At 45.6% G+C, this 22,653-nt stretch overlaps 1 protein-coding gene across 4 annotated transcripts in view; it reads left to right on the top strand.

Moving 5' to 3' along the window:
* PDGFB (platelet derived growth factor subunit B) overlaps positions 1–22,653 on the top strand; it is a 48,313-nt gene that overhangs the window by 7,362 nt on the left and 18,298 nt on the right. For 3 of the 4 annotated variants that reach the window (XM_079994604.1, XM_079994603.1, XM_079994602.1), the window contains exon 2: positions 7,859–8,885. The exons of the other annotated variant lie outside the window; for it this stretch is intronic. In XM_079994604.1, coding sequence (XP_079850730.1) covers positions 8,796–8,885 — 90 coding nt within the window. In that variant the 5' untranslated portion in view covers positions 7,859–8,795. The remainder of the gene's footprint in view (positions 1–7,858; positions 8,886–22,653) is intronic. 4 annotated transcript variants of the gene reach the window in all.

Raw genomic sequence — 22,653 nt, 5'->3', positions numbered from 1 at the left:
TTAAGAAGTAATATTTTCTATTCTGTGGTCTCCTCTGTCGCACAGCCTTCCTCTGTGCCCAGCCTGCTCTCTTGGAGCACTAGCCACCGTGGAGTAGGCTCGGGTCGGGCCTGGGCTTGGCCACGTGTCCTTGCCCTCCCAGTGCTCTCCTACCTCTCTTCCTGAGCAGCGGCAGCAGCATGGCAAGGTCAGGGCTCCCCTCTTTTTTCTCCTTCCTCTTTCTCTCTGTTCCTTCTCCTCCTCCTCTCCTCCTTCTCCCTACGTTGGCTCCGGGGTTTTCCTGGCCCTGGAGAGCTGCTGGGCAGTCGGCTGGGTGGCCGGGCGCTCTTGCTCCCAGCTCGATTTAGGTCACAGGTGTGTGTGTCAGCAGTTCCCCCAGTTGACGCTCCGGGCGTCCCCGGTTCCCCCTCGGCAGTGGAGGCGGCAGTCTCAGCAGCCCGTAGCCAGCCTGGTAGTGCAGTTGGCTCTGGCTGGCTTCAGGAGCTGCTCATTGCCATGGCACCCGCCATTTTGCCTCGCCAGAAGTCCCCATATGATGTGTCTTGTGCTGTTGAACCAATCACACAACATGCATTCCCTACTAATAAATCCACAACACTTAAAATATAAATCCGGGGACATTAAATGAAATCTGGGGACATTCCGGGGACGGAATTTGTCTGGGGACAGATTTGTGAATCCAGGGCCTGTCCCCGGAAAACGGGTACATCAGGTAACCATAACCTAGTCTAGCATCCTGTTTCACACAGTGTTCAAACCACTGACCTCCAGTCGCTCCCTTGATGCCTTATGAGACATCAAGTAGCTCAAACAAAGCATGCAAGCCAACTTCTATGGATTTCTTAAATTTTACTTTCTGGCAGAGGAGCTGTGGTTCTCTCCTAATTGAAAGGCAGAGGAAGCCACTGCAGCTTATGGTGCCATTAGCTTCAAAAAGAGGATTAGGCTTTAAAATGGATGGCTTTAAAAGAGAAGACAAATTCAAGGAGGATAAGGATATCAACAAGCCACACAATGGCTATGTTCTACCTCCACCTTCAGAGCTGGTATGTCTCTGAATCCCAGCTGCTGGGAATCACAGGTAGGCAGTGTGCTGTTGTGCTGTTGTGCTGATGTCCTGCTTGCAGGTTTCCCATGGGCATCTGGTTGGCCACTGTGAGAAGAGGATGCAGTAGGACTGCATTCATAAGAACTGGCTTTATAGCAAGGTACTCAAACAGCCATTCATGCTCAAGCAAGCTCCTCTTTCTCCACCTCATCTCTCAATCTGCAATACAGGGATATAGCCCTGGACCCCAGCTCCCAGTAGCCCCAGTCAACAGGGCCAATGGCCTGAGGAGATGGAGTCGCAGTCCAACCGCATCTAGAGAGCCCCAGGTTCCCCACCCCCATTGTAAGGATTACTGAGGCACTGAATGTAAAGCAGCAGCATTAGAAACACACACACTAAGTACAGTAAATGCTCTGCTCTGGTAGGAAACACGCTCTGCACACAAGTTCAAGCAGCTTGAAGTATTCACTTTTAGTTTGGAGAAAAAATAGGTCAAAACAAGCATGCAAGAACATTTTAAGGTGTCAATGAAAACCAACCTTAGTTGGAGAATGATGATGGGGAAGAACCAGGCGAGTGTCCAGTGGTTTGGTGCCAATTCTCCTGGTTCGGTGAGGATAATGTATGTGAGTGGGGAGGTCTGGGAACCTCCTTGCATAGTGTCTATCCATGTCATTTGCACACTTAAGAACAACTCAAGTTGATGTTTTGGTCTCAATAACCCTGCAAAATAGGAGATGGTGAAAGGCACTGACCTGCCTAAGGACACCCAATGAGATGGCAGCTGAGCAACCTTGTCCAAATCTGGTCTGGAACCCTTCTAAAGATTTCTCAGGGAAAGACAATCCATTCCCTTCCCATGTTAAATAAATAGTTACTGAAATCCTTAAAAGCCTTTGAATATTATTTACTTCTGGCCTCATCCAGTGCTATAGGTGGATAGTCTTGTTTCCAAACATCCTTTTCCTCATTGTCTGAAAAATCAGTAAGAATCAGCTTCTCTACAGCCATGCTTCTAAAAATTCCTCTCAGCATCATCCACGTATAAATAAATAACCTTCTTCCCATCTCAGCTCCCACGTAATTAAACCGGATTTGGAGAAGACAGTGTGCCAAGGGCTCAAAAACGTAACCTGAGATTTCCTATATTCTTGTGTCACAAGTGCCACTTTTAAATTTGTCCTGGTAGGGCTATTAGCACCTTTTACAGTACAAGTAATGTAGACACTATGATTTGGCCCCCCAAATTACCAAATGAACAAAATATACCAATTGTACATACATGTGAAAGGCATATTGCCTTGACTTTCAGCTACATGCGTCAATGGAACGTCCAAGGAATCACACAGTGGATTATTAAAATATATACAATATCAGTGCTATTTTTCTGGGGGTATGCAGGGGTACTCATACCCCTAGATAATTAGTGAATCTTTGTACTTTTGTACATTTACTGTATTCATTTTTCCCATTGTGAACTATAAAATGGTGATTTTCTTGAGTCAAAATGAGAGTACCCCTAAACATTTTTTTAGAAAAAAAGCACTGCACAATATACTACGTTTCCTTCAGAATGCACAAAGCAGTATACCAGTTTACGGTAATAATAAAAAATAAAATCTATAATAAAAACATCAAAGTCCACAGGTTTATTTTTCAAAGTCCATATAAAAAGAATTGGCGTGTACACTCATTTTTACATTCCTCAAAACTGTAATTTAATTTTATCATGCCTTTTCTGTAAAATATATAATCAACACTGCTTACAGAAAACCAGCCAGTAAACATGTAATAAAACAATACAATACAAACAGCATTACTAAAATCTCCAAAAAGAAAACACCTACCATAGTTGCTCCAACAGGCATTCAAATTTAATAATGTTTCTTCTCAGCTCTAATCTGTAAAGTATGTTTCAGATCCAGAGACCCTGTTATACCAGTTAAAAGATACATAAAAGCTTCTTCAGACTATCAGTATTTTGCTGGAGGAATTCACGCATGTATTCAAAATTTAAGTTTCCACATTTAAAGTGGATTAAGGTGCTCCATTTCCCTAGTGAAACAAAACCACTTTTTTAAACAACACACAGGCTTTTTGAGTTTTGGAAATTATGGGGAAATGAATTGAAAAGTGTGGGGTGAATGAATTCAGTGGTACCTTGGTTCCCGAAGGGTTTAGTTGTCGAATAAATTGGCTCCCGAATGCCGCAAACCCAGAAGCAAGTGTTCCAGTTTGCAAACATTTTTCAGAAGCCGAATGTGCAACGCGACTTCAGATTGAGTGCAGGAAGCTCCTGCAGCCAATCGGAAGTTGTGCCTTGGTTTTCAAATGGTTTCGGGAGTCGAACGGACTCCCAGAACGGATTAAATTCGAGAACCAAGGTACTACTGTAATGGTAAGTGACAAGCAGATCAGGACACCTATGTCAGAGGCATATCTGGTGGGTAGAGTACTGTTGCACTAATGTCCAGCTTGCAGACTGTCCACAGGCATTTGGTTGGCCACTGTGAGAACTTGTGTTCTTACAGAAGAATGTTCATTGTCGTAAACCTGACTTACAAACAAATAAGAACAAATGCTCAATAAAGACTGGATATAATATAACTGGCTATAATGCAAATTTTGGTGAGAGATATACATCTTTTGTAAATCATTGCCACATGAATTTGGGATATAACCGGCTCCAGAGACATTTATTCTGGCAATTCATGATTTATGTAAATTCTATGGATTATGATTTATTTGGAAAATAAAATATAATGATGATCTTAAAAAAACAAAGACCAGACATAACCTAACTTGCACATAAGCTTTCTGCAAATATATTGGGATGAATGCTGAACAAACAGGTCGTCTAGAGGGGCCTGGAGGGCTGCAATCTGTGTAGTTTGGCCTTCAGAACCTGTTAGGAAAGTTCGATTGAGATTTCTTTCCTAACAAGTATGCTAAGGACTGCAGCTAACGATTCCCTAGCAATCCTCCTCTCCCAAGCTGGGTTAACTTGTCAAAAGGTGACAATGAGCAGGACAGAATGATAGAATCAAGAGCTGGATGGTCTTTTCCCACAAGAGGACTTGGTGGATTAGGTACCTCTTCAAGAACCCAGCTGGGGGATCTTAATGACAGCAGGGTTAAGACTTATCAAGGCCTTGGAGAGCCACAGCTAGTCAGAATAGGCAGCACTGGGTGGGATGGACCAGTGGTCTGACTCCATGAAAGTTGGCTTCATGTGTTCAAGGAAAAAGCACTCATCAACCCTTATCCCCTCTAGCCTTTCCCAAGCATCTAAGAACACAAGAAGAGCCTGCTGATCAGGCCAATGGCCCATCTAGTCCAGTGGGGAACCAGCAAGCAAGATTTAGGCACAAGAGCCCTCTTCCTGCCTGTGGTTTCCCACAACTGGTATTCAGTAGCATTGCTGCCTCCAACTGTGGAGGCAGAACATAGCCTTGAAGGCTAGTAGCCATAAATAGCCCTCTCCTCCATGAATTTGGCCAACCCTCTTTTAAGTCCATCACTGTCTCCTGTCACTTCTGCATTTTCTTGTGACATAGTTCTCCAGCACGACTAGGAACACAGGAAGCGACCTTGCACTGAGTCACATCATTGGACCATTGAGCCGAGCATTTGTCTACATCGGCTGGCAGTAGTTCTCCAGGGTTTCAGGCAGGAGTCTCTCTAGGTCTCCCTGGGTATTGAACCTGGGACCTTCTTCATGCAACAGCAAGTGCTGCACTGCTGAGCCATGGCTCTGTTAGATAATCCATATAAAAGAGGGCCTGGGGATGCATGTATCCAGTTCAGCTAGGCATGGTAATGTAAATCTTTGAATCCTGAGGCTGTACTGGATTACGTGGAATCACAATGGAGCCTTCAAGGAAATGAATGGCTAAGCCAGTCTGCCAGACAATGGCAGAGCCTCAGGGGATGCCTTGATGGGTCTTGGGGCACCACACAGATAGCAGACTCAATGTTCTGACTGTAATGAAATTCTGGTCTTGGTGGTTGAGTGCCTGTCACAGCTGATACAGAGGCAGGCTGTCAGCTTTAGCATGAGATGTCTGTGCTCTGCTTAATTTTTGCACTGTAAAGTATTTCTAAATCCCAGAGGTATAAAGCTGAAATTAGACCATGCTCTATAATCCAACATGTGTCTGACTATATCTCTGTGACAGAAAAAGAGAATGAGGTAGCTGTGTCATTCTATAACATGTGTGAGCTGTCTGGATAGGGTACGTGTGGGCTTTTCTGGCTAAGAGGATGTTGGTACATCTATATAGCTTTATGGTGCTTTTATTTAAAACCGAACTGAGGAGGCACTCTTGGACTAAACTCCCCCCCCCCCAACCCTCCCTGCAACCACCACATAACCCATTTCCTCCCAGCAAAAAATACTTCCTTGTTGAATCCTTGATTACATCAACCCCAACAGGGGTGAAGAAATGATAGCAGTGAAATGACTCAAGGGACAAAGGGAAGTGTGGGAGCAACCCCCTACGCTTACAGTGAGGTTTCCTCAAAGCAAGGGCAGCTGTAATCATGACCCCTTGTCTCCTGCACCTGTGTCAAGATAGCATCTTACCCAACTTTTTCTGCAAAAAAGCACTCAAACACTAAGGCTGTGCACACACTCCTGATTACTCTGCACCCAGTGCACTCCAGTTGCTGGTTTCTGAAGCCATGTGCACAGACTTGAGCCCCAATCCACATCAATCCTGTAGTGTCTTGAGAAATACTGCTTTCTGATGTACCCCCCCCCCCCAGCTTTGATTCAGTTTGAAAACATAAGCCATTTGTAGACATCCACCCCCCTCCTCTACTCACTGGTGTGCACAGACAGCGACTTGGAAACTCATCCAATCGTACTGTTCCATATGATGATGTGGAAATGTGATTTGAAGCACGGAGGGCAGGGGTAATGACTTCACTGTGTTTTGAGCCAGTAATGTGTACACAACTCAACACCAGGGCAAAGGATCGCCCCAAAGAGCCACAAGGTGGCTTTACATCAAGAATGGAGAAATTGTGGCCAGGAGTGAGGGGTGTTGTGGTCAAACATCTGGAGCACCACAGGTTCCCCATCACTCAGTCTCATGGGCCATTTGTGCAAAGCCTAGAAAACTTCTGCAAGGCAAGGCATGTTAAAGACTCAAGAGGTGGTCCTCAGAAGGGGGGGAATGGCAGGACAAGGAATGATTCTGCTTTAAAAGAGAAATGAAGTGGCTGGCAGCAACCACCACAGATGCATGTGGCTTCCAACTGATCCCCTGCAGCACTGACACTGTGCCCCTCCCCAGCTGCAGGATCCTTTGTGTGTTTGTGTTTATGTTTATGCATGCACAACATAGTGCAAATTCCACATATGGGACGTGCACTAGACCACCCCTGAAATGGCAATAACCTGCAGGAAACCCCTGGCTCAGTCAGAAGCTATGTGATTGCATTTGCTCAAGTGTGCTGAGCCGGGGGTGGCTGAACATACAGAAAGTGTTCAGACTAGTGCCTCTGACTGTGGGTGATAAACATCTGATTTTGCCACTGCATATTCTTCTTCTGTCTCTCCAATGTCCTTACTCTCCTTGACCTTAATCAGCCTTTGACCTTCCCACTTTGAATTCCTACCTTGATCACCTAATGTAGGCATTACACTGTAATCATGGAAGTTATGTGTAGATGAGGTCTGCTCTGAAAACAACTGTTTTCAAACAGGTGTCAGAAAATAGCCATCACCACTCTAGGTCTCACATGCGGTGGGGCCACAGCTCAATGGGGCCCCTACACTTGGTATGTGGAAGGTCCCAGTTCAATCAAAGGCATGTCTGGGTGGAAAAATCTAGACGAGCACTTTAGGCAACCTGTTGGGGGCTGCATTTCCTTGTGGGGTCATCTCTTGGTGGAAAGGACCAGACCTGCCCCATAATCTCTTTCTTGTGTGCTCACAAATACCATCACTTCAGCCTTTCCTGTGGGCAAGGATTCTAAACAGTAGGGCTAGGAAAGACCTTTGCTTGAGAAGCAACTGCCAATCAGAGCACAGAATGCTCAGCTAGATGGACCAATGGTCTGACTCAGTAAAAAGGCAACTTCATTTGCCTGAGACGCAGAATTAGCAGAGCAGGGTCTTGAAGCTTTGCCAAATGGGGTATAGATTTAAAGAGATGTGACTGGTACGACTTTTCTATACATGGATGCACAACTAGAGTAGAGAAAATATAACATTAAACATGCCCTGGTTTAAGTGGGGGAAATGGTGTTATTATTTCAAAATAAAATGATGACTCTGTCTTGCTCTCACCTATTAACTAATTGCCCCTACTTCCCTCAGCAAATATCTGCTGGCTCAACTTTCCAAAGCTTGGATGTTTATTACATTGTGGAAATTACTATGCAACAAACTGCCTTCCAGCACTGAAAGTAATGCCAAGTGCCAACCTTTGCAGGGATCTTGTTGTAACAACTTTTAAAGATTTCTTTGGCTCTCTTCTCCATTAGTATGCAGATCAAAGATATTAAAAATTCTCTCTTCCTTCAGAACCACTGAGGTGGCAGGGCTGAAAGAACACAAATTAATCTTGTCTTTTTTTAAAAAAAGTAGCAGCTTCAAGAGAGAATACTAGGTGCCAAGAGCATTTAACACAACCATGTTCTGATGAGAGCTACCCACCCTCTCTTAATCACAATTTTCCCAGGTCAGATTCACCTCTTTGAAAACAACGGTGTTCTACATTTGCTGTGTTTGTTATTGAAGATCTTTTAAAAATCTGGAGTGCTGAATTTCCACACCCCTCTCTCTTTGATTCACAGCCAAGAGAGGAGTTCCTGCAAGACCCGTCTCCACCCCTTTCTTGCTCTTCTCTTATAAAAGAAGGAACAACTGAACTGCTAGCACCTTATTTTCTCACAGGCTAAAATCCAGATTCATGCTAGCTCTCTCCCTGGTGCTGTCTCTCCTCCCACCAGAGCTTACCTTTTTCTTTCTTGCTGCAACAAGAATACAAGAGATCAGCAGGAGCAATTCCAGTCTGGAGACTTAGCAAGACTTAACACACAGAGAGAGGCTGCTTCTCCAGAGCTATTTCTTCACCTGTCTGCAAACATAACAACTCAAGCCTCAAACTCTCACCAGACCAAAGCTACCAGTGCTCTTTGGAAAGAAGCCTCCAGCAGAAATTTAACAGCAAAAAGGAGATTCAAACCGAAGGGAGCGGGAACTGTTTCAAGAAGTCAAACAAGAAAGAATGAGGGAAGTTTTTAACCTTTCGAAGCTTAGAAGATTTTGAAGGAATACTGCAAATAATTTTGCTTTTGCCAGCAGACACTTTTGTCCTTAAAAAAAGACCCTGATTTCATGCAGACTGCCAAATCAAGGGAAATGTTGAGAGACTTCTCGTAGAAAAGTTATGGGGTATGCAAGAGACCAACTCTGGAAGCGCAAGTTTTGATGGGGACATTTCCCCCATTTTATTCCTTCTACGTTCATACCTATGCTTTCTCTCCCCTAAGGAGGCGGCAGAAAGGTAACAAGTAATTATTTTTTTCCTCAGAGCCCTTCAGAGATATCTTACCTAAGTAAGAGTGCATGTTATTTTTTTGGAGAACAAACGTTTGCACAGGAGAAATGAGAAAGCGCAGGACCCCCTGTGTATGATACCACAGACTGTATCCCTTTCTCACCTCTGTGCCTGAACTCTAGGAACCTTATTTCTTTTCTTTTCTTAAAAAATAACCCACCTCTCCTTCAATGTGTCTGGAACTTCTGGGAATTGGAGTCGGCATGAATTTCGGAGTGCTCTTCGTGTGTTTCTGCTACCTGCCACTTGTCAGCAGCGAGGTGAGTAATTTATTGTATTTCCTTAAGAAATGAGAAAGGAACACCTACCTGGTGAACTTCAGACTTGTGATAAGTGTGTGAAAGCAAATGAGGGAGAACACTCTGCATAGGTGATTATCAGCAATGTATGTGTACAAAAGTGTTTAATGCATGGAGGGGTCCGTCCCCCCCAAGATCAAGGAAACTAACTTCCTTTTACTTGAAAGAAAGCCTCATTGGAAGAAATCCTATTTGCTAAGAAATACTTTGTTGAAAGCAATGTTTAGGATTACAGCATTGCAGCACAATCCTATGCCTGTTTACCTGAAAGTTCCCACAAATTCAGTTTGATATATGCCTCAGCAGATGTGAATTAAATTGCAGCCTTAATCTAATCAGTAGACAAACAGAAAGTGTATTATTGAAGGAGGCTTGTGGGTTTCATTCCATGCAAACTTTTAATTACTTGAGCAACCTGCTTGAAAAGCTAACTTGCTCTTCACTGCCTTCCCTCTGGTGTTTAGGTTTTGTAGAGCCCTGATTATGCAGACCAAATCTTCAGAGTATCCCGTTCATTCTATGTCCCATCACTGATATTACCATGTAAGATAACACACATCTATAAATACTTATCATCGTTCCAATGTTTTGATAGTCCCTCCAATAGTTTTAGGAAGTAAGAGTTCTTATTTGCAGTGCACTGTACCAGCCCCTCTGCCTTGGTGGCTCATGAATTGGCATCTTAGGGATTTTTACAGGCTCCTCAAAGGTAAAGCAGCTCTTCCACAAAGAAACCATATCAGATTGCCCCAGAGGATCAGTGAGATAGGCCTTTGATGAAATCAGGCATTTCTACCTGGGAATTCTGCCCAGGTACCTGCTGCTGCAATGAGGGTGGGAAAGTCTCTGGTAGTTTATAGGAGTCTGCAGAATATTATCATACTGCCTGGGGGAGTCAGACTGAATTGGAAAGCGCAGAGAATTTCTCTCTCTCCCAGGATAAGAGGTCAGACCAAAGGGAGTTGGATATTGCAGTTTTGGCTGGCAGCTGAATTCCAACTGGGGTTTACTAGCGGAGGGCACGGTTTTCCAGCTGTTCCAAGTTGGAAACTGCCGCAGGAGGGATCCTGTATCAGTTCCAAAGAAATGCCCAAGAGGAAAGAGAGGGAATGCAGAGACTTGAGCTAGGGAGCGGTTCTTAAAGGGCCAGTGCTGCTTTATTTCATTTTCACTTTGAAGAGACGCCTACCAGATCTACATTCCATGCATTGGACAATGCAGAACAAACACCAGCTTTACACCAGGTGGGACCCCAAGTGCTTTGTTTTGAGGGCCACCACCTGGAGATGGTGTATGGCTCATTTAGCACTCTCAGAACCCGGACAGCTCAAGAGAGAAATGGGCTTCGATTTTCTCAACAGTTTCACCCTCCGGGATAAATGGCAAAGTGAGGTTTCCGGTTGTGAATACAAAAGAACCCAGCGCGGTAAAATATTCCAGGTTAATTAATGCAGGGCACAAGGCTGTTGTGATCTCAAGCATGCGCTCGTTAGTCAACCTACCGAGGTAACTTAAGGTCCTTGTTTTAGCGAGCATGTGCAGAGTAATATATCCAGAGGGGCCTGGAAACACGCAGCAGGTTGTTAAGGGAATGCATCGCTTGCCGGGAGGCAGGACTGCTTCGATCTGGAGCCGGAGAAGGAAAACAGCAGGAACTCGGAGCAGGGGGCGTCCTAATCCTGCAGTCATGGTATTTGCAGAGGAAGCCGGAGCATGGCACAGGCAAGCATCAGCAAACTCGACGCGGTTCCATGCCGCCCTTTCCAAATAGGAAGCAGGAAAGGGGGGGGTCAAAAGGGTTAGGGGGGGTCATACCAGGGCTTAACTTGTGCCAAGGCTCACCAGCTGAGGAAAGCAGCGCCTGAGAGCTTCCGGAAAAAAACAAAACACCAGAAAACAAAAGCAGCTCTGAGCATGGGCAGAGTTGCCTTCCCTCCCAAGCCACCACGGCGCGCCTCTTCGTTTCAGGGCTGCAGCCTCAGCTTCCCAACCCCAGATGGGCTTGGCTTATCAGCGCCGCTCATTTTATATTTTAAGTAAATAACATTAAGTGCCTGCTCCTCTGGAGGGGGTGGGGAGGAGTGTGGCGTTTGGGAGCCAAGGCTTGGGAAGCAGCCAAGCCTCAGGTTGTTGTGCCCACAAACCTGCGCGAAGAATTCTCCTTTTGTTCTCTCTGGGAGAGCGCGCGAGGGAGGGAGGGAGGAGGAGGAGGAGGCGCGTCACGCGCTCCCCCCCGCCCCCCGCCGTCCGGGCCTGCCAATCCCGCCCCGAGGGGGTCGCGAGAAGAGGGGGGATCAGGAGCGCGCGCCGGCAGCTCACCTTTGTCTGAGGAGGGCGGCGCGCGCCCCGCTCCTGCTACGCCAGGCTCCTCTTCGCTTTCCCGACCCAAAGCAACACGCCGCGGGAGGGGAAGGGCTTTCCCTGCACGGGGAGGTCTTCGCAAAGCAACGGTAGCCGGGGCGGCCCGCCCGTGTGTCCTGCACGCTCCTTGCTCTCCCGCTGTCCTCGGCTCGAAGGCGTTTTGTTGCCTGAGGCCAATGGGGCTGGTGCTATCCTGAGTCCAGCTAGGCCTTTTGCACATACCTCACAGGAGCTCAGTATTGACCTTCGGAGGTGCACGGTTTTATACATTTTGGTTTGCATCTTATAAGTTGCGAATAATATCTGACTTTTCTATTTTGACATCTCCTTGTGACATTGCAGTTAGCATTTTCTGGGGGGTTTACGTGTGGAATTGCCTGAGGTGGCACAGCAAAGTGACACAAATAGGCACCCGTATTATACTCAAGAAGGGGAAATGCCCCAACAGCATTTCTTAGGATAAAGCAAGCAAGCAATAATAACTAACTACCGGTATTTCCTTCCTTTTCATGACACCGAAAAGGTAGAGTCCTCTGTGGAATGGTAGGGGTGAGCCTCCCTCTCCTTGCTCTCCTGCTGCTTGTGGGTGTGTTCATTTTTGCTTTTCAGGCCGATCTGGGTGGTTTTTAGTTCGTTCCCTACCCCACCAAAGAAGCTCCAGCACTCCAACAGTGTCATGGAAGAAATTCAACTTGTGAAGCTTTTCTCAGCTTGAAAGTGTGGGGGTAGGAAAAGGTTCTACCTGGCAAGATGGTTTTGCCTGTGGTGTATCTGCAAAAATAAATGGAGGCCAGTACTGGAGAGAGTTGGGTTTGGATTTGAGAAGGTTTGAGCTCAAATTTGAGAAGGTCTAAGTTAAGTTCCCTTTGAGCCATGATGTTCTTTTAAGTGACCTTGGGCTAGTCAGTATTTATCCTCGTCACAAAGTAGCAGCAAGGGTGAACTCCATGTATCCTGGCTTGAACTCCAGTGAGGAAGGATGGTATATTAATAAGTCAATCTTCACACACCTACACAGTGCTTCAGCATTATTGCACTGGTATAGTTATACCTGTAACTCCAGGGAAGTCATAGAATCATAGAGTTGGAAGAGACCACAAGGGCCATCGAGTCCAACCCCCTGCCAAGCAGGAAACACCATCAGAGCACTCCTGACATATGGTTGTCAAGCCTCTGCTTAAAGACCTCCAAAGAAGGAGACTCCACCACACTCCTTGGCAGCAAATTCCACTGTTGAACAGCTCTTACTGTCAGGAAGTTCTTCCTAATGTTTAGGTGGAATCTTCTTTCTTGTAGTTTGGAACCATTGCTCCGTGTCCGCTTCAGTATTGCAGTATCCCTGCAATAAGAGTAGCTTCAAGTTTACAGCCCCAACCTACAGCATCTCTTTGTACACCCATCATAAACATTTGTTTAGTGCAGTATATTTTATTTTGTTGTAATTACATTTTTTAAAATGATATAATATACTACACCAAAATTGCAATTCTGACCACACTTAGAAAGGAAGAGCTCCATTGGGTTCCATGGAATAGGATTGGGTTTTAAGCTACCTTATTTTCTTCGTTAGAATGTTAGCTTGCCTTTGTATCCTACCGATGAAGAGATGATGTAATTTAGACAATTCTATAGTACAGGCAACAACCAATTTATGCACCCGAACCTGGAAGTGACTTTAAAAATGGCCCTAAAAGAGTCCCAAAAGGGCACGAAAACAGCACCTAGCAATACCACCCCAGGAGCCCTTGCACCAGTTGTTGAGACCTGGGGAGAGTTGGTGTTTCAGCAAGGAGGTTTGGAGGGAGCGATTGTGGTGAAATTTGGTGTCTGATAAGTGCTACTGTTTTTTAAAAGGGGTTTTCAAGGGTTTCTAGAAGTTTAGAGGGTGCTTGCAAGTTTCCCCCTGTGGTGTTTCAAATATACCAATTTCACTTAAACATGCGGTGCCTTGGAACGTAACTCCTGCGTAAATGTAGAGTTGCCTTTATACTTTTTTTCTCAAACCATGCAGAGATCTGCTTCTCTGGCTTGGGAATAGTCTGCTGTAAACCAGGCTACTTCTTGCAGTCTACTTTCATCTCAGGTTATAGATATCAAAGTGCATGACATGTACATGTTGCATTATCAGTGAACTATGGTGGATATAAATTCTCCTTTAAAAAATGTGAGCAGAGGCCAGTTCCTATTGCATATATTCCAAAGAGTTCTGTATCTGAATACAAACATAATAAGTGCTATTCATTTATTTGCTTTATAGGTTGGTATCTAAGTAAAAATGTCCAGGTTAGTTAATGGCAAGAGATAATTTGTCCCACTGTGGCTAAAGAGTAATGGGAAGAATAAACCTTTAAAATGTTGCCTCCCCTTTTTATGCCAATACATATACTACTATTGTTTACAATCACTGTGTGAACCATTCATTAAGCTTCATGGCTATTCCTGTCCTATTCAAGCAAACATGTATGAACTGACAAAACACCTGCAAGTGAACACCATGAATATATTGTCTTTAAGCATCCAAAAGTATGCAGGATGGTTAATGAAGGCAAGTAAAGGCACAGTCTCTGCCCCTGAGGAGCATACAGTTGTCATTGAAACATGGTATAGCAATGAATACACCAACAGAATGGGGTCTGCTATGGAGCAGAATAAGTCTTTGAGACATCATCAGTACACCATTGACACTGTAAGCTTGCATAGTGTGATGCCCACTCACTTCAAGGGTTCACCTAAATTAAGGCGAGACATGGATCTCTGAGCAACCCATAGACATGCCTGCAGGTAATCTTCAGGGAGAACACATTTGCTCAGACACACAAATTGTGGTCTCCTTTAGAGGAAGATGTGGGATATAAATATAATAAAACAATTTGTACACAAGTCAGCTTCTTGGAGCAGAGATAGCCACAGTTGCTTCAATCATGTGACAAGAGCTCAAATATGTTCAGATCTGTTTCACATTATTTCCAAATGCACAATTTATATATACATGATTTAGGATTGGTTTGACCACCACCATATCTGAATGACTCAAAAGCTGTCCTCTAAATTAAACAAATGGCAGCCTTCCGCAACTTGGTGTCCTCTAAGTTGTTGGACAATGACTCCCATTATCCCTGACCTTTGCCATGCTCTCTAGGGATTATGAGAACAGGAGTCCAACAAAATATGTAGGGCACCAGGTTAGCTCCATCTACAAGGTAAAGTTGGGTTGCTGCATCATAGACTTACTTGGAGAAGTCCATGAAGTGAACTTGCACTGAACCAAGTGCATGCTGCAGGCCCCATTCCGTTGCTGTCCTCATCTGGAGCGTTACTATCACAGAACAACTTTACATTATTTCAGCTTCTCTGCATGTCCTGCAATCTACCACACTTCTTTTGCAAGCTATCCTGGGGCAGCACATTGGTTGTAGAGCCCCAACACGGCACCTCTCCTTTCCCAATGTAGCCCAATTCCCATCCATTCACTCATCAGCCAATTATTTCTGTGACACCTTAGCCATCCACATTCCCTACTTTTTTATTTGACTCAGTGCTCTGCAGGGAATAGGTAGAGAACATTTTTCAGCCTGAAGGCCACATTTTCTCATGGGCAACCTTCTTGGAGGTGCATGTTAGTGGTGGCTGTGGCAACAAATTATTATTATTAGCCTGCCCATCTGCCTGGGCTGCCCCAGCCACTCTGGGCAGCTTCGAACATAATAAAAACACAGTAAAATGTTGAACATTAAAAACTTCCCCATATAGAAATGACTTTGGAGAGTTGTGTAGTTGTTTATCTGTTTGCATTTGATGTGAGGGCATTGCCCGGGTTGGGTGCCACTACTGAGAAGGCCCTCTGCCTAGTTTCCTGTGACTCTTAGCTCTGTACAGTAGGCTACAATCCAGTCATGCAAAAGTCAGAGGTATCTGCATGTATAACTCCTCATCCAGGCAAGCAAGGGGCATGATTACAGTTCAAAGACACATTCCAGCCAAGCAAAAGAACTGGAGGAACATGCAGTGAAAGGCTAGTGAAAGGTGTGGCCTGGAGGGCTGCAGTTGACCCCAGACCCGAGGTTCCCCACCCCTGGTGTACTGGGACTAGGTCTGTGCCAGCTCAGTGTTGTTCAGTTTTGGATGTTTTCCTCCACTCCCTTGCACTGGGCTCAATAAATCCTAAGAACACACCCTGTTTTTGCATCTATGGCACAAACAGCAACTGACAATCCTACAAAGATAGGAGGGGATGCAAAAATCTTTAGAATTTACCCAGTGACTCCTCAGTAGGAGTCTGTTGGGATAGATTCAAGTGAGGTAGTGGATGTGGGAAAGCCCCTCTCTTTAAAACTCCCACCAAACTGATACAAATCCTCCTTCTTCATTAGAGTCAGCCCCCATGTGATGGAAAGGGAGTGAGTGGGTGTGAAGCCTTCCTTCCCCTAGCTGTCCCATTGTTATCCGGGCCATAAAGGGAAGCGGTTGGAGATGTGGGCTGCACTGCGGTTGTATAGACGCAGCCGGTTGTATTTCTTCCCAAAGCAGTAAACATTTGTCTTTCCTTGATGGATCATGTAATCTAGGATTGAAAGGAAACGTGTCCCCGTGCCATTTGGCCCAATCCTACTTGGCGCACTCATCCCCCGGCACGTACAGGCACATGCTCGCACATACGCATTGTCACTTGGATCTGGGATTAGGTTGCAGAAATTCCATCCCCTGACAAGACATGTATCCCCTTGCAGAGGACAGCACCTGCCTGCTAGGAAATCCCTGTATGCTAGAGGAGCAGACAAAGTACCAGAGCAATTAAGAGTGTGTGAAGGTTGCTCAGATGAGGCGGCACCCGAAACAGCAAAGCAGAGTGTACGTGTGTCTTCCTCTGTCTTCCTCTCCATCAGCTGATGTGTGGGACTAGGAGAGAATGACGTTTCTAGGACTCACCAAAAGTGCATCATGCTGATGGGGGAAATCCCTCCAGTTTGCATTTATCTGAAGACCTGCCATTGTATGAAGGATAGCTGGGAGTAAAGGTCCTCTGGTTATCTTGGTTGGTGAGGACCGAGGGTTAAAATGTCAAAGGTGAACCAAGAGAGAAAGAAAATCCAAACGAAAGAATTCTTATTTTACAAGGCCATCGTTAAAATGGCATTTCTCTATTCATGAAGAACAGACTTCTTCAGAGAGAGGATTTCACTGACATATGAAAGGGAGATAGTTTGCCAGGTTCGCAGAGGTGACCACCCATTGCTGGGTGTGGCAACAGAAGGGTTAAAAGGCATTTTCCCCAAATGCGGAAGCCATGGCCTTTGGGGGTTAAGTCATCTTGTGTATCTCTTGCTAGGTTCTGCTGGGACTCGTTGATGTTACTCCATGCTGAGGAATGTCACGGTGCTTCCCCACCACCACCCCAAGCACAATTTTGAGAAATAACATCTTCAAAAAAAGTTAAAAAGCTGCTTTGCTCTTCCAGTCCTCCAGGTGTGCAGAATGCACCCCACCCTGGTATAGCACAGAGCTGCAGCAGTTAATCACTTGTAAGGCACAGGTTTCCAAAAGCTCGGCTGGGACCTTGTGGGTGGGCTGTCAGGTTGGCAAAAGTGAGGGTATCAACCTGGCATTGTCTGGATCACATTTTCCAGATTGTCAGTTTAGGGTTCCCCCTCCCACTCACTTCACGCTATCATTTTGTTTCCTATGAGGAAAGGAAATGTTTTGGCTTAAACAGAATCCACTCCTTTCCAAAATATAGCAGGAAGATATAGTAGCTCAAGGGACAGGTTGAACTACAAAGCTGGGAGCTTGGATCTGTTTAGAGGTGAACTAAACTGCCTTAAGGAAGGAGAGGAGCCAATGCCAAGAGGGCATGTATGGCTTTTGTCTCTCTTTCAGTTCCTTAATGAGGTGGGCCAGGAGGAGTTCCTTGAATTGCTCTTATTTCATGGAACAAAAGAAACAAACTGGGAGCAAGGGAAGGTGTTAGAGCTTTTCCCTGCAGTTTGCAAACCAGAAGGCGTCCTTTTCAATCTCATCTTCCATGACACTGGCCTGACACTCTAGATACTCAGAATGACTTTTCAAATAAAACAGAACGCAGAAATGTACTTGGTGTTCCTCTCTGAGCCTTGAGAAGTTCTTCCTTCTGCTACCACCCCCAGACTCCAGTTTCACAATCTTTGTTTCCTTGGGGCCATGATGTCAGGATGAAATATATTTCCGGCCGGAACCTCAGAATAACCACGAGGAACTACTGAGCTGTAATGGGGCTGCTATGGGGAACGTTGTAGAGCTGCATAGCTCATGCCTGCCTTTTTTCATGGGAACTTCCCAGGACTTTGCAGCACTCCCACATTCATATGGATTTGGAAAAAAGGTGTGGCTCCTAAACCTTCCCTTGATCACAGTCTATTATATCATGCCTGCAGGGTACTAAACTGGCTGCCTGCTCCATTCCTACCTTCACAGACTTCATTATATATGGTCCATGACACTAAAAATGTCAAAGATGGGGGGGGAAGTGATTCTGTGCTGGCCCTACTATTTGACGGAATGAAGCAGCTGCCTTGGGCAGCTGATTTCGGATGTCATGAAAAGGCAGCAAATTTAATGTATTATTGTTGTATTTTACTGACAGGAAGGGAGATGCTTGGAAGATTTTTTGCCTTGAGTGCCAAAATATTTTGGGTGGCCTTGGGTACTAGTCACCTTGGGGGGGGGGGGAGAACTACTCTTAAGGCTAAAAGGCCAGTAGACGTTGTAGAACAGAAGTGGTTGAAATAATCCAAAACTATGTGACTCTTTTAGAACTTGGGAAACCAAGATAATCTCTGATTATGATTTTAGATAGGACTGAATTGCACAGATTAGTTGGCAACAAAGAGGGAAGGAAAATTGTCCAAATTTGGAACTTAGCTGCTAAGCAGTCCAAAAGTGCATGGCTCCAGAGTCCTCTTGAGAAACAGAAGGGAATATGCAATGTGTCCCCTGTGATTGGCAGACATTGCAAACTTTGGGATTGGCCTGGATAAAGATCAATACTAAGAGTCTGGCCTGCTGTAAGGGCCGGTCTTGCCATGAAGGAGGGTGAAGTGATCTACTTCTGGTAAGCACCATTGTCAAGGGTTGCAGAGGCAGCTCAGTGGTACAGCATTTGTTTTGCATGCAGAAGGTCTAAGGTCCCAAACATCTCCAGGTAGGACCAGGAAAAACACTTCAGATGCACTCCTAAAACTTCCTGTGCCACTGTTCTCTTTTGCTAGGTGAGGTGATGCAGGCAGCAGCAGGCACATGGTTGCTGAATTTAAGGAGGCTGATGAATGGTGCTGGCAATGGGAAAGCAGAATGGCAGGCATCAGTGCTGGCCAGTGTCTCTGGCAAGCTTCAAGGGAGACAGATATGCTTTGGGAGGGAGCAGTGAATAGAAGATGTGGGCCGGTGAAAGTATAGGCAGCATAATTCTAGGCAGGCCCATGGTTGTTGTTTTTTAAGGGAAGGAAAGAGGCAGAAAAGCTGGGGTCCAGATCCAAAAGACCCAGTGCTCAGCCTCCCTGAGCCACCCACTGACAACACCCCCAATGCAGACTTTATAATATTTTAAAGTCTGAATTTGGAGTGTTGTTAGGGGGTGGCTTAGGGAAGCCAAGCACTGTGGTGGAAGGGAGAGGGAGAAAGGAGAGATAGATGAAGGCGGGAACTGGTGTCCAAATGGTGCAGTAAGACTTTTCAAAGTGTTGCCTTCAGCATGGCTTGGGGGCGTGTGGGCTTTGCTTCAGACAGCAGAATGGCTTGGACCAGCACTGCCTGATGCTCTAACCAGGGCAGCAGAACAGAAACCCTCTTTCAAGACTTCATCCCTGGCTCAAATGCTCAGATCAAGAAGTTTACTGCAGGGACTACCTTGGGTTGTAGAACACACGCTCCGCATCTGGTTCCTGGCATTGTCTTCTGTCCAGCCCAGCCCTCACAAGCAAAGTCCATGAGCCGCTGTTGAAAAAGTGTGTGTGCGCGCTCTTGTACTGGCTGTGTGGCTGCTGCCTTGTGACTAGCGACCATAATAAGGCTGTGCCTGCCAGTACATACTGTCCACTGGGGAAACCGTAAGAAGGGAAGGCAAGGCAGACAAAGAGATATAAAAATCGCTGGGCTAGGAATTTGCAGCCTTGCAGCAATGCAAGGCCAGCCCTGGGGCACTTGATAGCCAGCCAGGCAAGAGTCTTCTTTGATCCACAGAGCAGTTAAAAGGAGATCATTAACCTGTTCTGGGCATATACCTTTCCAAAAGCAGAGAAGAAAGGTAACTCCAGCTATCCTGATTGGCTCATGGACAGGCTCTGCCTCCTTGTTGCCATTCCACCTTTCTCCTAGCTAATTCACAGACTCATGTGCATGAGTGGATTGTTCATTGTTTGCACTGGGCACCTTTCCTTATCAGGCTTATGAATGTCTGCTAGTCTGGAACCTGTATGTATAATTGCCTGCCCACAGCGCCTCTTCTAAACAGCTCTGTGACATCAGCTTACTGGGACAGTTTGAAATAAACCAGTTTCCTGTTGATAAGTGTAGAAAGCAGTAAAAGAAGCACCTTAATTCACACGTGGAGCCCTTCTGTGCAGACGCACACTCTTGCAGCCCAACCCGAATCATGTTTCCTGGGAGAGTACACCTGAGCTCAATGGTAGGTAAAGGTAAAGGTACCCCTGCCCGTACGGGCCAGTCTTGACAGACTCTGGGGTTGTGCGCCCATCTCACTTAAGAGGCCAGGGGCCAGCGCTGTCCGGAGACACTTCCGGGTCACGTGGCCAGCGTGACATCGCTGCTCTGGCGAGCCAGAGCCGCACACGGAAACGCCGTTTACCTTCCCGCTGGTAAGCGGTCCCTATTTATCTACTTGCACCCGGAGGTGCTTTCGAACTGCTAGGTTGGCAGGCGCTGGGACAGAGCAGCGGGAACGCACCCCGCCGCAGGGATTCGAACCGCCGACCTTTCCATCGGCAAGTCCTAGGCGCTGAGGCTTTAACCCACAGCGCCACCTGCGTCCCTGAGCTCAATGGTACTTTTTGCTAAACAAGTGTTCATAGAGCTTCAGCCTTCAGAACTGATCCAAAGAGAGAATAAAGAGTCTTTGTGGCCCAAGCCCCTCTGTGAGACAGAGGATAATGTACTTTACAAGCTGGGTGTGTTGACATGCTTTGGTCCTACTGATAACATCTCTGACAAGAAAAACTTGGCACCTAAACCCACCTCTCTGAACAGGGAGTGGAGCTCTAATTCATGTAATCAGTTCTTTTGCATGTTGGCCTCTCATGATCTTCTTTTGCAATTCCTCCAGTAGAGCTTTGATCCATAAACATCCATCCAATTTTCCTTCCTCCCCTGTTCTCACAGGAGCATATTGCACTTCTCAGTAGCCCTTCAGCATTTGCTCATGTCTCGGAGGTTCCTGAGTTTAAAATAAAGTTCTATATTCCATGTATTAAGTATCAGGAAGCGCCAGAGTCATCCAAGTAATTGCTCTATTAAGTCACAACTGCTTTTCCTGGCAGGTGCAACACTTTCTACATGTTTCTGTTTATCTCTTTTCCCTGGTTAAGCACACCAGTACAGTTCTTGGGGTGTCGAGAGCAGGATGTGCAGTATTTCACACGACATCACTCATGCTATTTCCCCCAGCTACTGATTCTGGAGGGAGATGTGTGTTCTCTGGACATATCTGCCCCACTGCCAACTGGCTTAACAGTTATTCCCTTTCCCCTGGGGAATCTTAGGAACTGTGGGCTTTTCCACAGGACCAGAGATTTCCTACAGAAAATTCTCAGTACCTTACTCCCTGGGTGAGGGCTGGTACTTCATTACCATGATCCTCCTGCAGATATAGATAACACAAACAAACCCACAAATATGCTGCAAATTGTCCAACTTACTAGCATAATCCAAAAAATATATACATGTTCATTATCTCTTCATCATTACAAAGCTTCCTAGTCCTAGGGTCAAAATATCTCCTAAGTTGTTCAGGCAGTGGTCGTCCCCCATAACCTTGTGTGTCAGCCTGCCATATACTTGTTGTTTTGTGTGTGTGTGTGTGTGTGTGTGGTGTCATTTTTCATGGTTGTGTGGGGATTTGATCCCTGATCTCCCAGGCCCTAGTTCAACACTCTGCTAGGTAAATAAAAGGTAAGTGACCCTTGGACGGTTAAGTCCAGTCAAAGGCGACTATGAAAAGCTCATATTGCTTTTCAGTCCGAGGGAGCTGGTGTTTGTCCACAGACAGCTTTCTGGGTCATGTGGCCAGCATGACTAAACCGCTTCTGGTGCAATGGGACACTGCAGCAGAAACGTGAGCGCACGGAAGCGTCGTTTACCTTCCTGATGCAACAGTACCTATTTATCTACTTGCACTGGTGTGCTTTCAAACTGCTACACCACACCGGTTTTGATAGTATCTCAATAGTACCTGATCCTTTTTCAAACTCATTGCTTTTTTAAAAAGTTCCCTTTTCTGGAGCGTCTGCTGTCACTGTTGACCAAAAGACCCCTGATCGCACTGAAAAGAGGGAAACCTCCCACCCACCCTTCCAGTTAATGTGAACCCCTTAACATACTTCTGTTGCACCTTAAAGCTGCATAATAGTGCCGTCTGCATAACTCTGGTACACAGAAGAATATGCAGTCTCAAATGGTTGGCAATCCAACCATGACTTGAATGTGGTCAGAAGTTGTGTGTGTGCATGTGCGCATACTTGTGTAGCATAGAGAAGTGTAAAGTTCAATGTTGGTGAAAGACCCTGGGGTACTTTGCACATGCAAACAAGTGTTTGTTGATCCAGGATTGTTATTTGGAATACTTCTGGTCTCTGTGAAGTTGGAATAGGTCTGTGAAGGATCATGCCTGATATACCTGATTTCTGTTCTCTTCCAAACTTGATGTTATATGTATCCCTGATCATACAGGCAAGCCATGGGAAAGTACCGGTAGTCTTGGGCTGGGAATATGGATGTATCCAAATAAACACCATATAATTGTTGTAGTTCATGATTCTGTGGAGTTCAATTTTGAACCGCAAAGTACTGTGCAAAATCTGTTTAATCCACATGGTATGTCCCTCCAGGCTGCAGCAACAAAACCTTGCACTTCACATCCCAGTTCAACAGTTGTAGCACAAACCCTCCCCCCCCCCCCGGTCACAAAAGACAATAGGGAGCACAATGAGCCATGAAAAAACATTTATGGAGCAGTATTTTTCCTTATTGTTTCTGCAGTTAGGCTTTAACTAGAGCTGATGCAATATTAGGCAGCCTGGGTTGGGCTTTTAACTTTAGGGGGATTATATATTGAAAAGCGGGGAGGGGGAGCCTGGATGACCCTATCATTTAATAAAGGTTTGCA

This window comes from Podarcis cretensis, assembly GCF_951804945.1.
Source record: "Podarcis cretensis genome assembly, chromosome: 10".
NCBI lineage: Eukaryota > Metazoa > Chordata > Lepidosauria > Squamata > Lacertidae > Podarcis > Podarcis cretensis.
Note: the sequence above shows the minus strand (reverse complement) of the source record. Positions and strands in the feature narration are given on the sequence as shown.